This window comes from Leptinotarsa decemlineata, unplaced genomic scaffold (assembly GCF_025532065.1).
Source record: "Leptinotarsa decemlineata unplaced genomic scaffold, Ldec_3_MD MMD2_tig00002974_RagTag_RagTag, whole genome shotgun sequence".
Lineage (NCBI taxonomy): Eukaryota > Metazoa > Arthropoda > Insecta > Coleoptera > Chrysomelidae > Leptinotarsa > Leptinotarsa decemlineata.
This window is the reverse complement of record NW_027412578.1, coordinates 13,330,778-13,347,347: the sequence shown is the minus strand read 5'-3', so window position 1 is coordinate 13,347,347 and position 16,570 is coordinate 13,330,778. Positions and strand designations below refer to the sequence as shown.

Below are 16,570 nucleotides of genomic sequence, written 5' to 3'. Positions count from 1 at the left end.
TTGATTTCTGATAAAATTCAGATCTTTGAAGAAACTAACAGCTAAATTACAGTTAAACAGCAACACATATTAGAAGGTATAAACACTTACAGGCGTGTCTCAAGGTATTACCTCTCATCAGCGCAGGAAAGTGTCTGGGACTCGATTAATTTCAACACGGCTCAACTGCATGTCTGAAACCTTCATCTAAGAGACAAATTGATGATTTGTAACAGCTCTATCTTGTGAACAAAGCCCTAGGTGAAGCTTCACTTCAATTTTTGTTATTTTCAGTTTATGAATCACTAATAGATATAATTATTATCTATTTTATTTATTGTCTGAAATATATACTACCCAAAAAATAAAATGTAATTGGGTATCATCGGTAATACCGAATGCATTATCACTCTTTCCGCTTTTGAAAGAAGACGAAATCATGCTTCAAAAAACCATATAATTATTTCACTGAGCAAGAAACTTTACACAATACAATTCAAAAGAATCGGTATCACACCGAACAAAAAGTAACAACAAATAAAATTGCTATCATTAAGTTTATTCAAATCTTTAAAAAACAACAGACGTTCAACAAAATAAAATATAAAGTATGTTCACACAAACAATTCTTATATCGATACGAATCAGGTTTGTTAGATACTTGCGAAATATACAACTAAACTACCAAGATACACATAATACCCTCTGATCGCTAAGCAAGTTTGTACAAAATTGATAAAACAGATAACCAGCAACACACACCTCAGATTCACTTTCAGATATGGATAAACACATATCGAAAATGTTACCGGCCCGAATCTGGACCAATGTGGCAGCCCAACATACTTGCAGTCTTAATATTCACACTTACATAAAATCTCGAACATAAGAATTTCTGTGGAAACCATCGGAACGGAAGGGGAAATTACATCCTCATAAAAATCCATTAATCAGACGAAAAAACTAGCTACGATACAATCGATAAAGGTGTAATTCAAGGATTTGGTTTTGGGCAACTTCTCTTATGCATTGTGTATACATCGCAGAGAGAAGTGGCCCACAACCAGGTTCTTGAAGTACACTCTACATATTTTTCAATCGTATTGTAGCTAGTTTTCTGTTGGCTACAAGCTTCCATCATAGAAAAATGAAAGATCAACTGACATGACCTACAATTCAGATCTATTATGAACTAAATAATTTCTCAATTCGTTCTCAGAGGTTTTTACAATAGTCGCACAAATAAATGTGAGCAAGGATTTTGTACGGGTAAACTAAGCGGCCTTGTCTAAGACATCGAGGATTATAACGAAATTATTGAAGTTTGTAATCCAGCATCAAACCAACGTACTTTCTGAAGAATTGGATGCAGAAGTTGTTCATCGATATGATATTTCAAAAATTCTGAACAATCCGCTGCTGGCGCCAAGCTCATTTAAATAATTAATTAGCTGAAACTAGAAATCTCATCAATTACCTCACGAAATATATTGAAAAATAGAATCAACGAACATTATTGTACTTATATACTAAAAGGTTGCAAACGAAACAACACAAATCAACACTAGATAAGCTTATCATTTATCACAATGCCCAAGGTTTACCTTCAGAAGGGCGACAAGTTCAACATAACCTCAAAAACGTTTCAAATGACATGTAAAAAATCTTTTATGACAAGGCGACAGATGGCGTTCTTCAACATGTCCAGTGACGGGTCCAAAGTCGAGAAAAAAAAAGAAAAAGTGATAGTTTCACACATATTAGCAGTTATTTCACACGAGAAAATTAGCAGGAAGCAGACAAATGACTCAAAACGAATTTTGAGGTTATGTCAAGTTGTACTCATTTTGAATAATTCTTCAGGGATGAAAAAAGATATAGGTCAGATCCCAGATGAGGTTTATATGAAACAGTCCTTTTATATAGTAGGGAAGATGGTTTGAGAAAAGTTTGTTGCTAAAAGTTTTTCCATTAGCTCAAACACTAAAGTTGAATCTAAAAAATATAATGTAAATGTGCACATTAAGCTGAAATGGTGGAAGTTCATCATGAAAATCAAAAACTTGTAAATGCCAATAATTTTTTTTAAGAAAAGCTGGTTGGGTAAAAAGATCAATTTTTTTCTTGAAATGTCGTTTTGTGTTGGTGTTGCCTCGGAAGCTTGTCTGTTGCAACGTTTTTTATTTTTTATTCAATATGTATCTAATATGTCTGATGGTTTTCAAAATAGTAATATTATCGATACGAAGAAACTACTTTTGGAGCCCTGAAGAAGAAATTCAATTAAATTCGAAACGTTGGCAAGAAAACATTTTTTTTTTCAAGAAAAAATTGCCCCTGTTACCCAGATTGTTGTTTTTAGCTCATTCTACTATTGGTACCAAAATATAAATAATTTTCACAAGTTCATTTATTCAAAACATTCCTCGAATTTACTTTCATTCGTAAGCTTATAAAGTATGTGCTAATATATGCTATAAATTTTTCAGTGGTAACGCATTATTTCACACCGTAGAACTGCAAACACTCCTTTCGACGCGCGATTCATCAACCAAATTTATCAGCAAAAAAACTAATACTGCATCAAAATATTAACGAAGTGGATCTCAACTTCAACCGATAACTCAAAATGTGCAACTTGTTTCAATATTAGAAGAATTTTTATAACAGACAATTAAGTTTAGAGATACATACACCGAAATTATGAAATAATCATTATTATTTTCACTATTGGTATCTCGGTAACGGTAGAAGATACGATGTTGCTTAAATCAAACAAAAAAAATCACTTTTTAGAATGAAATGGAGATGTGTTAAGAAATCCAGACTATCATGGGCCGTTCTGCAGAATTCGCTTTGAAAACTGCAGGTCCATATTTGAAAAAAAAAGATGAGTGTGGCTCTAAGTAAGTGAAACTTCTTATGAAAAATAAAATGAAGGCACACTGAAGTTACATAAAAAACTATTAGACATTTATTTCATATACAGATAGTCTGGATTTCTCAACATAATTCCATAGCATTTTGATAACTGCATCGAAATTTTGCCACCCGGTATATACGATAATAAATTTGATCTTTAATTTTTTATTAGCTTTTATTTTCTTATTTTTCGTTTATTGAATTTTCCCAATTTTTTTTATATCATGGAGTGAATACTACAACTAGGTAACTACTAATTTGGCAAAATATGGATAACTGCAAAGAAAAATTCCATTAGGTTAGGTGTACAACATACTACAACTAGGTAACTGTTGCAGACAGTTTACAGGTGCTACTTATAATTTACAAACCAGATAATCATCAGGTAATCATCAGAGAAGAAATCCATTCTATAACTATGCAAGTTCACACATCTACTTGTTCAATATATTGATTTGTTTGTTTCTATCAAATTTGTTACTTTTTTCTGTAAAATGGAACATTTTTTGCAGAGCATTATTGTCAATACAGTAATAGATCGCAAATAAACAATTTATTACGAGGCTAATTTCCTAAATTGAATTAAAAAAAAATAAAGACATTCTTTTATAATTTTTTTTTCAAGAAACAAGGCATAAGCACTACAGGAAAATCCTCAAGGCGGTCTAAAAGCGGTGCCTGTGCGAAAGTAGCTTTTCACTAATTAAAAAAAAGTATTTAAATCACGTTTTTTTTTTTTTTTTTTTTTTTTTTAATTCGGCAGTTACGTGATGAAGATAGTAATAGTAATGTTTAGTGCTGAATAAATGAAATTTAGAAATTGTAGTAAAACGTCATTCAATCAAGTCTTCATATTGTACCAAAATCGTGAAAAAACATCAGTTTGAATTTTCCCCGAAACAGCCGATTTGTAGCTACATAGTTGTACACCCCATGATATGTTTTACTCGTAATAATCGTAATAAAAATTGAATTTCAAAAATATCTTCAATTCAATCGTCAAACACTCAATAGAAGAAACAATTTGATTATATGAAGTTCATAACTTTCTCCAATACAACAGTTAATTGAAATTAAATGAATCACCTGCAAAGAAATAGTTATAATCACCTGCTCAACTTTCATTTTCACACTCTCTAGTTATTTGAGTGTAGAAATAACTGACCAAGTCACTATTACTAATATAAAATCTCATTTCAAACAATGCGAACTCAAACTTCCACCATTCAACAGTAAATGCTCAATACACAAATGAGACCTTATTTTATCACGAACAATACCTCAAGAAACGACACCATTTCAATGTCAAAACTGACCTTCCAGACCCAAAAAACACCGAAGTCGAAACAGGCAGCAACAAAGTTTCGATATAGCCCGTCTATCCCACCAGTCAAACTCCGCTCTTCACATAAAATCCATTAAATGATATTTCACTAGCTACGGAACCATCAATGCACTTCGTCCCTTTTTGGCGCTAGCCGAGTTCACTATCCTTCTGTCGCCATGATATCCAATAACTGCTTGATGGTCTTGTTGTCCAACAAGCATAGGTCGAAGTCGAATGTATTGGCGTTCACTTCGAATAGACCCGTATCCGCGATGACAGTGACGACTTGCTGCAGGTTGTCGCTTTCCTTCAAGTCCATTATCCTCCTCTGGAGGTCGCGGAGAACTTCTACGTCCCACTGCGAAAGGAACGGAAATTGAGAAACTTGTTCATTTATTCTTTATCAATGTTACGAGATGAACATAAAATATACATTGATAGATAGATAGATAGATAGATATTCATTTATTTCTACAGAGTATATGTAAATCTTGTAAAAAAGTTAAAAGAAATACTTTGTACGAGAAATACGTCAATGAACAAAATTACAAAAGATTAATAAGATACAAAATTTGAATACAACACCTCACATACACATATAAGTATAGAGTTGATAAGATAAAATTTAACATACACTGTTGAAATATTCATCTATATATAAAGGAGTTATAGATAAAGGAGTTTTTAATCGGACATAGCACTCAAGGAAGTGGCAAACCATAGACACGTGTTTCGGGCTTTTGGCACATCATCAGTATGGTGCAGCCAACTGTAAGGATGGGCAACACTTGGTTACCAGAAGAAAAAAATACAAATGCACGGAGCCACCAGCAGGAGCCAGCCGCACATTTGTGGTTTCACTCAATAGATCTTGTGTTTACAAGAAAACTATCAAAATCACCACGGAGGCAGTTATAGCTACCTGCATGACATCCGGGTCCAGGAAATGATATGAATACGAAGGTTATCGAGTGTCTTGATATAGATAAAGGAGTTTTTATATTTATATCATATAGATAAACATAAACATTGTCAGCCACCTTCAAACAAACGTATAATCTTGAAGTTATGCGCCGCTTGCAGGAAACAATATGAAGAAAACGTCTGGTATTGTGGAAAAAGACTTTATGGCTTTTGATCACGATAATGCACCTGCTCACATAATTTTTTCACCAAAAACAAGAGTGTTATCATTCTTCAGCCACCGTATTCACCAGATTTGACGCCCTGCGACTTTTTCCTGTTCCCAAGATTGAAGAGACCAATGAAAAAACGGCGTTTTGCGACGATTGAGGAGATACAAATATTACAGTCTATAGTCCTCCAGTAGCAGAGTAACAAATCATTTTCAAGTTGCTGTCTCATGGACGTACACAACTGAGTGGGTTAAAAAGTGAAAAATGCCTCATCAGTTTAACTGATGAAGCTGCCATGTAGCAAAACACGTTTCAAATGAAATTTATTGTGGAAATTCTATATTTATTATCATGGATACTGAAGTAACTGGTCAAAGTATTCATGATAAAAATATAATTTTCAAGGGCATTAACTCACGTCGCTATTGGGTCCTACATAGGTCTTGCCATCCACGACTATCAGCTTCTCCTTTCGTGTATTATTTGAACTACTAGGTCTTTCAAGTTTCTGCACTTGCTCTGGCGGTTCATCCGAATCCAAGTCATTTGAGGATTCAGCCTTTCTTTTTCTTCTTCTCTCACCATCCCTGTCGCTTTTCTTATCCTAAACAAAAAAACAGAAAAAAAATTGATTGTTTGAAACCATCTGAAAATCTAATAAGTACCTTCTTCCTATCTTTCTTTTCCTTCTTCTTGACGGAATGATCGTCTCTCCTTTTCTCGGGTTCCGGTTTCCTGGGGGTTTCCACTGGAACTGGAGATGGAGATCTGGAGGGGGCTCTGGAGGAAGGAGAAGAAGCCCTGCTGCTGCTGATTTTCATGGAATCATCCGAAGATTCATCGTCTCTGAAAAAAATGGATAGAATAAAATGTCAAACCTCTATTAATATTCGTCTCTATTTTGACTCTATGCGTAATAGTGTCAGAGATTTCAGAACAAAGTAGTGAAAATATTCTTCAAAATATTTTGGCTGCCTTCACCGACATTTTCTGAGAAGTGCATATTGGTTTAAAAATAGTTGAAAATAAACAAAAAGAACACCCAAATTTTGAGAAATGAAAATTTTCATAACTACCTTTACAAGAGATTCCAAAAACACCCATAAAACAAGAATACAAATTAATAAAGGAAGAAATCAGATGGAGTAAGAGTGTTTTACTTATTATGAAAAATCAGCAAGTTACTTTAAGCAGAAACTTGGACTTAATTGAGTCCTACTCAACTAACAGATTTCAAGCGGTGCTATACAATAACTGTGTATCCAGTTTCAGAGATGTCAAACTGGGCGTTCCTCAGGGCTCCGTATTGGGTCCGCTGTTGTTCATTATCTATATAAACGATCTGACCCCTTTCCCATATCCACTCGAAAGTGTTCTTTTCGCAGACGATACCACATTAATTTATTCACACAAAAATCACAACTCACTGGTCAGACTGGCTAAGGAAGCGGTAGAGAAAGCCGAGTCTTGGTTTCTCGCGAATAGACTTAAACTAAACAACGACAAATTCCAGCAATTAATAGTAACCACAAACTACATCTCTGCAGGAAGACAAAGATGTCAGACTGCTTGGCCTTGTCCTGGATGACAAACTCACCTGGTCAAACCATGTCAGTTAACTAAGCCTAAAATTGTCCAGCTCACTCTTTATAATCCACCAACTGAGGCCCGTAATAAACTCATACACCCTACGAACCGTCTATTTTTCCCTCTTTCAAACCCATCTTAATTACGGTTTACCACTTTGGGGAAACTCAACTTCTGCACTTTATATTTTACATGTTTTTTATGACTTTATGTATTTATCATAGTCAAGTGACTTACTATTATTATTATTGTTTTAACTTAGTTATAGCAATGTATCTCAAACTGCTTCAAGCATATATATTGACGTGCTTATAAACTGTATGTTTCTGAAGATTAAATTTATTATTATTGTCCAAAAAGATTCAGTATATGTTTGGAAGGTTACATTTTTTATATTAGGTCTGGATGTTGGGAGAAATGACCTTCCGAATTCTTCGTAGAAGTTCAAATTAAATCTCAATCGTGGTATTAGCCAGGAAAGTAATCATTTTCCAGCAGATATTTACTAAAATCTATCCAAATCCAAGATAGAGTAAAACAAAACAAAACCGAAGCGTGATGTTCAAGTGATCACCCAGTGTCAGATGGAAAGGGCAGCGTTCATTGGTGAATTCGCCTTCTTGGTACGAGTTCGGTACCAGCACAGGGTTGTAATCAGTCGTTTGTGTGACGTGCGTTACAGTATATTGTTTAAAATTGTTTTCCAAGATGTCCAGTACAGACACTGCTGATGATACTGTGAGCTATTCTCTGAGTACAGCCAGGAAACGATCCAAAAAAAGACATTTGATTGTTGAGACGTAAGAAGTGATTTTAAATGTGTTCAAGAAAGAGATGGAAGAAATTGAGTCATCGACTGTCGACGAAGTCGTATCGAAAGTAAAATATATAATAAACTCCCTAATCTAATGAAGGCCTGTAATACTATCGAATTAAAAAAATTACTGAAAGATTTCTTATTGGCTAAATCTTATTATACATTACAAGAGTATTTCGCTGATTGAGTTTTTTGTGGATATCTGTGTGTAAATAATCTTATTCTTTTATATTTTAATTTTACATTTTTACACTTGTACATCTATACGTTTTTACATTTTTATTTATACATATATGTGTATATATATCTGTATTTTACAGTCCTATGTTTATATGTATTGAATGTATATTTACATGTTTGTTTGTTTACATATTTATAAGTATAAGTTGACATGTTCGATACCATGTAGTTGGTCCATGAATGAATAAATTTCCTTTCTTTCTATACAACTTTTCGTGAATATTTCCTCAAAACCATATAATGTTGACCTTTTTAAAACTTTATAAAGTGTTCGTCAAAAAATTCACCAATTTCGGAACAATTTTAGTAGATTGATCAGTACTTTGGGGTAAAAAAATCTTCTTTAAACAAGAAAACACTCTCTATAAGTTAATATTTTGCTTTCATTAATTCGTCAACCTATTCTGGATGGCATTTGTATAAAGATTCATCAAGTGTAATAATGTAATTGCTAATTTACCTCTGGAAAGAATGACTGCTTTCAGCTTTCTGGTCCACTTCCATGGGCATAGAGGGGCTCCCGAATAGGTTACTCTTGTCCACATCTCGAGTAGAAGATACCGCAACGGCAGGTTCCTCGTCGACCTCCATGACGCTAGGAGGTGAACTAGATTGTTTTTCGACCTTCTCGTTCCTTGAACGCTTGTCTTCCCGCTTCTCCTTGCGATCTTTTTTCTTGTGTTTGTGTTGCTTCTGCCTGTCTTCGGACTGGTCATGCCTGACTCTGTCTGTTTTTTCTAATTTCTCTTCCTCCTTGGGCTGTGACTCTCTGGGCGATTCTTTCTCCCTCACTTTCCTGTCAGTCTGGAATACGTCGAAATTTTAACTTTGATGCATTTGAATATTTGTAAACTGCACAATAAGTCGCCACAAATAAAAGTATTTAAATATATTCAAATGTGTACTAAATTTGGTTTTTTTCACAAGCATTTGACCATGCTTTTTTTTTAAATGGTGAACTCTCTAGCTATGTAGATCATCACTCGATTTTATTGGCCAAATTAGATTTCTACGGAGTGAGAGGTGTCGTCTGCCTGGACATGATGAAGTCATACCTTAACGAAAGATATCAAATTGTTGATCTAGGAAATACCAAAAGTGAAAAAAGAAAAATATTAAGAGGAGTGCCACAAGGGTCAATATTGGGGCCACTTCTGTTTCTAATCTATATCAACGACCTGCCTTACGTGATGAACTCGTCAGACATAGAAACTATAATAATAATAATAATAATATTTATTCGTTCATAACGATCATAACATGATGACATAGAACAAGTCAATAATAAAAATAAAAAATAAATATGATAGATAAAATAAAATAAAATCTAAATACATAGACAGAAAAACCCGTTGATTGAAACAGTCGATTATATGTATGCAGATGATGCAACCTTGGGCAAAAAAAAAATATATAAAATAGATGTTCCTCATATGATCCATACTGACATATTAGAGAAAGCTCGATCATTGTTCACACCAAGTGACTTGATTCTCAACGAACAAAAAACAGAAACTCTAACTTTTGAAACAATTTGCCTAAATGGATACAACAAAAAGGTATGGTATAATCAATTGGAATAATGCATCAAAGGTACATCTTAATAGAATATTTGTCATTAAAAAATCTGCAGTAAGAAGCATAATCTCTTCCAATTATGATAAAAGTGTCGACCAGTATTTGTAAAACTTAAAATAATGACCCTATATTCAGTTATTGTCTATGAAAATCTGCTTCTTGTTCAACAAAACTTAATGAATAAAGTTGCTCACAAAGATATACATCAACATGATACAAAAAATAAATCAAACCTTGTTCCTACAGCTAATAGGTTGAAAAGAACAGATAATATAGGAATTAAGCTATACAATGCCTTATCTGTCAAATTTCGTAAGTTACCATTTAGAAGATTCAAAAACTTATTGAAGAAAATATTAACCAAACATCCTTTATATGAAATTGATCAATTTTTCGCAGTTATTCAAGTTATTGAATATACAGTGTGACCCATTTTTAATGGAAACACTCCCCTAAAATTTGAAGTTGTAAATCGATTTTAATATTTTTTTTTGAAATGTCAAGTACTAAAAGGTCTACCTTGAGACAAAATTTGAAATGTTTAGTCATAACTTTGTTAATAATGAATATTTTTTCATGAAATTTTGGTTACACCTATTTAGAGGCACTCTGAATCCAGTGGCGTAGTGATTTTTTCAATAAAAAAATCGCTAATAGAAACTCCAGATTTTCGACCAAAAAAAATATCGTAGTATGCCCTGAAACTAATAAACATTTCAAATTTTGTCCCAAGATAGACCTTTTAGTACTTGACATTCAAACAAAAAATTATAAATATCGATTTACAACTTCAAATTTTAGGGGGGTGTTTCCATTAAAAATGGGTCACACTGTATATAATATGTTAGCTATGTGATTTATAATTTGTAAAAGCTCATGGCTTTGCATTTTAGTCAATTTTTATAAGATTGGAATTTTTTCTTGTTAACTTGTATTTTTTTGTAAATCTAATATATCTACAAGCATTTTTTAGAAACTATATTGACGAATCTTATCCTCTCAAACCTATTTTAGAAATTGTATGGACGTGTCTAAAAACTGTGTGTTTCTTGAGACTAATAAAATTATTATTATTATTATCATAGCTCAAAAGCTTTGAGAAGTATCTGAGATCTTCTGGAATATCCTCTACGACACAGGAGAAGTGTTTTCTCTCCTGCTGCAGAATTCTACTTCTGCCGCCCAGGAATTTGGTGCAAAGCAGAATCATACGATATCCTTATCATAAAATACATCAACAAACCAATTATATGTATCTATTGCGAGAACTTTTTCCACATCAGTCATCTCCTGATGATGCTGATGAGAAAAAAACTCGCGTCGAGAAACAGTATTTGTGTTCTATTATGGAAAACGTGTTTTCAATAAATCAACCTATATTATTGAGCATGAACACGATTGTATGTCAAGCGTATGAACAGCAGGTCGAGACAGGTTTCCAAAATCTTGACACGTTTTTCACTATAAATTCATTCCTCGGGCGTGTACAAGCATGAACATGCATTGTTCATACTTGTATGAACATGCCTAAGACATGTTTACACTATATAACAGCTTCTCTCGTGTTTATACTTGTATGAACATGTCTTTGAAAAACTGTCTCAAGTGTGTTCATACGTTCGAATGACTTTAACTGCGATCCAGATTTGCTTGAAAGGGTCATTACTGGAGACTAATCATTGGTCTATGGTTTGAAATCAAAACCAGAGTCCAATCGTCCCAATAGAAGAGCTCAGGGCAGCCAAGACCAACATTTTCTTCTATTACCGTGGCGTAGTGTATCAGGAGTTGCCCGGTGTTGCACTTGTTCGTAAATTTTTGGCCAAAAACAGAATCTCAATCACGCCTCAGCCGCCGTATTTACCAGATTTCACTCCCTGTGACTTTTTGCTGTTGATAACATTGAAGATACCGATGAAAGGACGGCGTTTTGCGATGATTAAGGAGATGAAAACCGAATCGCTGAACAATATAGAATTTGATAAATGAATATTTCTTGAGAAAAATGAAAACTTACTTAATGAACAGATATCGTATACGAATATTTCTTACGCACATTCTCTGTATGTATTTTTTTTGGGATGAAATAAATGTTGAGCAATTCATGTGCTGCGTTTTGGTATACTAATTATAAAAAAAAATTGAAAAATTCAGATAAATGATAAAGAGTCAAAAACAATACCTACCAATAGGTTCAAAGACACATCACTAAGGACCTTCATGGCGAACTTTGGTTTTCACAAAACACAACAGAGCATTCAAACCGACACTAATTAAAACATAAAACTGAGCAAACACAAAGCAAATGTCTACTAAATTTTACAAAGAACAATGTAGTCTAGAAGAAAAAATTCCAAAGGTATTCAAGGTACATAAAAACAGCAACAGTAAAAAAAGTGAACCTATAAACAATTCATGGAAATCAAGTAGCTTTACTGAAGCAGAAAATATTTAAAAAATCTTGGATAGAATTTGTACAATTTGAACAGCCTTGATGAACTCAAATGATGAACAATATTTGATTCCAGGGTTATTTGGTGTTGAATTAGTATTATTAGCTAATAGCATTTACTGGCATCATTTAAATGGGTCTCCAGAAATGAATTATGGAAATTGCTCATTTTATTAATCCATGATATAATTATACAATTTTTACACTATAAATTCATATAATATTCCAAATAACAACATAATGGATAATGTTCCTCCTGACGAAAATCAAGTGGTTTTCATAAAAGAGCTCTAAAACAACGCATTTTAAACTTATCATTTCAACCTTTTTCTTTAAAAAATTATTTAAATACTTAAAAAAGGGGAATGAAATAACGCATTCAACATTTAAAGGGATTCGTTTCTATTTCACCATTTGGCAACATCAATTATAGCTAATAAAGGACAATGAATCTGTTACCTGTATGAGACAAACAAAGATGACATATTTCAGAGGCGTGCTGTTCTGTTTACTTATGTTCCAAGTTCCGAGACATTTTGTGACATATGACATTTTGTGCACCTAACCTATCTCCACCTATATAAGTAAATAACAAAACAACTGTGTTTATGTGGCTTGTGGAGGTGGTATTGAACTATAATTTCTATTTTGCCTCAATTGTTGATTCATAGAGATAATTTTTTTTTTAAAGTAGAATATCTAGGTACGTATAAATTATTTCAACTTGATATAGGCGCTGTTGCCAATATGTGAATTAGAAACGAATCCCTTTAAAAATTGAAACCCAACATGTGAAACCTCAATTTGAATACTTTTCTAAGTGAATTTTAAAAACTCATGAATTAAACTCAACTTTATTTTGTTCAAACTTGCATTTGCTGTAATAATCCAAATTGAGAAACATTCTCAAGTACCGAAAATGGTTAATAAAGATTACTATTATTTGTCATAGCTTACCTTATGAGTTTGTTGAGGTGTCACAACAGGTATCGGTACGGGACTTGGTTCCTTAACTTTGACGTTAGAAGCCTCCTTCTCCTTTTCCTTAGACGATTTGCTATCCCTGCTCTTGTGTTCTTTGTGATCCTTCTCCTTATCTTTGTCCCTGTGCTTCGAATCCCTGTGCTCCCTCTTATCCTTCTTGGATTTCTTGTCTTCCTTACTTCTATCTTTATCTCTATCTTTCTTCTCTTCTTTGTTCGAGTCTTTGGTGCTGCTGCTGCTACTGCTGTGTTGTTTTTGAGCGGGGGGAGGAGTGGCCGCTCTTTTAGGAGACCTTCAATCAGCACCAATCAATGACAAACATCACTCAAAACGTAACCTCACCATCGATATGGTGAGTCATAAAATTCTATTGATATCGATTTATTGCATTCATATTCAACAGACACATTATTATTATTATTATCCCAAAGGAGGCTGGCCGGGCCCGTTACCCTGTGATACTGAAGAAGCCGCAGCGGCATCAATACCAATGACCACTCCCTACGTCGTGTAATGCATGGATTACCACAAGGCGCAATTCTTGGGCCCCTATTAATTCTGATCTATGTAAATGACTTTTCTAAAATTATACCAAATGAGTTGTTGCAAATTTGCTGATTTAACACATTATTTTTGTATGCTAAGACTAACCTGTGTGGAAGAACAGTTTATTTTTATTACCCTTAGATGAAAATAAACTGAACTTCGCCCTTTATTTCCCTGTAATAAAAATATTATTGTGTAAAACTGTTATTAACGTTCTATTGGAGTTAATGAAGAAGAATTATCATTATTATTGCAACAACTTGCTAAAGTTTTCTATACATAAATACCCATACTTTTTATAAACTATAATTTTTAAATGCACTGATATGTAGATGATTTATTAATAAGGCAATTGCTTTTTTTGACATTGTTTTTCTACTTTCTAGGGTGTGACAACAAATAACTTCATTATTATCATTTTTATTATCAATGAGCCAAAGTATCATCAAGAATTAACCACTAACCTTTTCGGGCTAGGACTTCGTGGACGTGGTGCTGGTGCAGGAGATTTTTCCTTCTCCTTATCCCTATCCTTCTTCGAACTTTTTTCTTTTGCTCTGTCTCGGTCTTTGCTTTTGTCATCTTTTGATCTCCTCTTCTCTTCTTTTTTCTTATCACCGCTCTCCGAAGCCCTGTCTTTCGATTTGTCCTTGTCCTTTTCCTTCTCTTTGGGGGAAGGCTTCGATTTGGGCTTGTCACTCTTATCCTTGTCCATTACTATAATGTTCAATTCAAGAGAAAACTAACATTATAGTTATAGTTTGAACAGGAGATCATGAAAATAGTTTTCTTTTATCCAAAGCGGTTGAAAGATAGTAGGTAGTTATTTTTTTGTTTTCCAAAATACTCTACCACTTTTTTGGTGGCACAATCATCTTTTGACTTTGTTGACCATGTTCTCCAGGTCTTTGTCTGACGTTTCGTCTACAATAACGGTAGAATGCACATACTAAATTGTTTGGGGATATGGTCTCAAGTTTTATTCTAACTGATGGAATAAAATAGAAGACCCTGACCCCCAAAGTAGTGCACTACGTCCGTTGTCTCATGGACTTTGATAATATCTACCGCAATTGCAGACGAAGCGTCAGGCATAAAATCTGCAGCCCACAGCCAACATAGCCATATTTTTCTCCCACCGTGAAACCTTCAACCGTGATTTCAACAACTTACTTAAATAATTATCAGTGAATTAAACAATTACCTTTATCTTTATCTGTACTAGAAGAACTTTTAGGGATTTCCTTAGGTTTTGGAGGGGGGTCAGGGGCTCTGCTGGTCTTCTTTATAGGTGGCCCGAAAAGATTTTCGAAATCCGTATTCCGTGGCTCCTCAGGCTTCAACTTGTGCTTCTTGGCCACATCCGTGCCGCTCAGTTTTGGTTTACTAGTCATCTGAACTTTATCATCAACTGCTTTGTGATTATCGCTAACGTCGAAGGCGTTAACTCCTGAACCCGGCTATAATAATAACAGCGAAAATATCAATAACAATCCCGCACAAGAAAATAATACATTCAATATAGATGAAGAAGAATATTTTAAAATCTTATAACAGGGAAAAAACTCAGTTCTAGGGCATGACTATATCACAAGAAAGATTTCGAGAAAGCTGGATTGATTCACAAGTATATCATAAAAAGCTATGAATTTTGCCTTAAAACGCATTATATACCTGGAAATTGGAAAATGGGCACGATAATTACAATTCCCAAACCAAACAAGGATCACTCCCTTACAGACAGTTATCATCCGATAACTCTCCTGCCTGTAATTGGTAAAACTTTGAAAAACTTTTACGAAACTGTTTACTCCAACTGCCTAATGATAAAATTCCAAGCTACCAGTTTGGATTTAGACAAGGAAGATCTACTAGACATCCTCACACCAACAACATTTTTTATAGCATGAAGATAATTCTAGATATTTTAGAACACTCCAAATGAATAATAATAGTACATTATCTTTCCATATCTGCTGTTGACGAAATGTGAAATTTACAATAATACTAGAGGCATATACTTACTACTGCTCCGCCTTTCAGAAGTTTGTTCTTGAACTCCTCAGAAGGGTTGAAGAAAGTATATTTTTCCTTTTGTACTTTGTGTATCGGAGGTCCTGCTGGTTGGAGCCCAAGATCATAGTTGAATCTAATCTTTTTTGGCTCCTGATTGTTCCTCAGATAAATGTCTATGGGTAAAGTGAATCCGGCATACCCAGAAGTTCTGAGGGAATATGGTGGCTCTTTAACAACTGAAATAATACCTTTTTTAATGGGTGATCTATCAAAAATTTCGGGTTTGGTAATTATTTGGTTACACAACGGGCTACAAATATTTCCTCAGATTCAAATCTTTCAGTGTACTGCGAAATTTTGAATAATAAATCAAGGCTCTGGGAATACGTACCTCTCTTTGGTTTCGGAAAGGTCTCGTGCAAGTGAAAAACGACCTTATCTACATAATGATGTATATCAGTACCATTACAACCCTTCACAAAAACTTCCCAATCATGAGTGAAACCTTCAGGTGTTGTTTTTGTTCTTAATGAGGCATCATGCCCAATTTCCAGCAAAATGGTTATGGACATGTTTCAGTTAAACATCCCTTAATTCCTCCATGATAAACACGAACTCTTCTATAATTCTTCATTAAGGAATCGTCACATCTAGAATTAATAGTAACCTAAATTTAGATTTTCTCTACATGTGGTAAAAGATGAATATTTTCGTATGTGCTTCGTTCGTAGATATCAACAAGAACAGGGGTTTTATTCACCAAACTTTTCAGAAACTAGTAGCGTCGTCAGATCCTCAAAGATTATGTATTCATTATTATCAAATTGTAGACTTTTCCAGACTAATATCAAGCAAATAAAGAATAAAGATTTGTTTGTGTATCATATTATAATGACATTTGACTGTTCAAGTTCTAGTTCAGAACAGTATAGACAACTGTGAAGTGGAAAATAAGCTTTTGCGAGTAAAAATTGGCCATATTTTAG

At 33.9% G+C, this 16,570-nt stretch overlaps 1 protein-coding gene across 1 annotated transcript; it reads right to left on the bottom strand.

The window, feature by feature from the left end:
* Positions 1–3,677: 3,677 nt before the first annotated feature.
* Positions 3,678–16,487, bottom strand: ear (ENL/AF9-related super elongation complex transcription factor). Its single transcript, XM_023165951.2, has 9 exons — positions 15,976–16,487; positions 15,594–15,820; positions 14,773–15,028; positions 14,033–14,285; positions 12,996–13,314; positions 8,469–8,812; positions 6,030–6,210; positions 5,783–5,968; positions 3,678–4,586 (listed from the first exon to the last, which is right to left on the bottom strand). Exons 1-9 carry the CDS (start codon positions 16,154–16,156, stop codon positions 4,389–4,391), a joined length of 2,145 nt encoding a protein of 714 aa, XP_023021719.2. The 5' UTR covers positions 16,157–16,487; the 3' UTR covers positions 3,678–4,388.
* Between the last annotated feature and the right edge of the window lie 83 nt (positions 16,488–16,570).

Coding starts and splice junctions, on each gene's coding strand:
- ear (XM_023165951.2), bottom strand. CDS start 16,156: ATGTCCATAACCATTTTGCTGGAAATTGGGCATGATGCCTCATTAAGA. Junction 6,211..8,468: donor AGCAGTCATTCTTTCCAGAG/GTAAATTAGCAA, acceptor CATTTTTTTCAG/AGACGATGAATCTTCGGATG. Junction 4,587..5,782: donor ATGTAGGACCCAATAGCGAC/GTGAGTTAATGC, acceptor TTCCTTTCGCAG/TGGGACGTAGAAGTTCTCCG.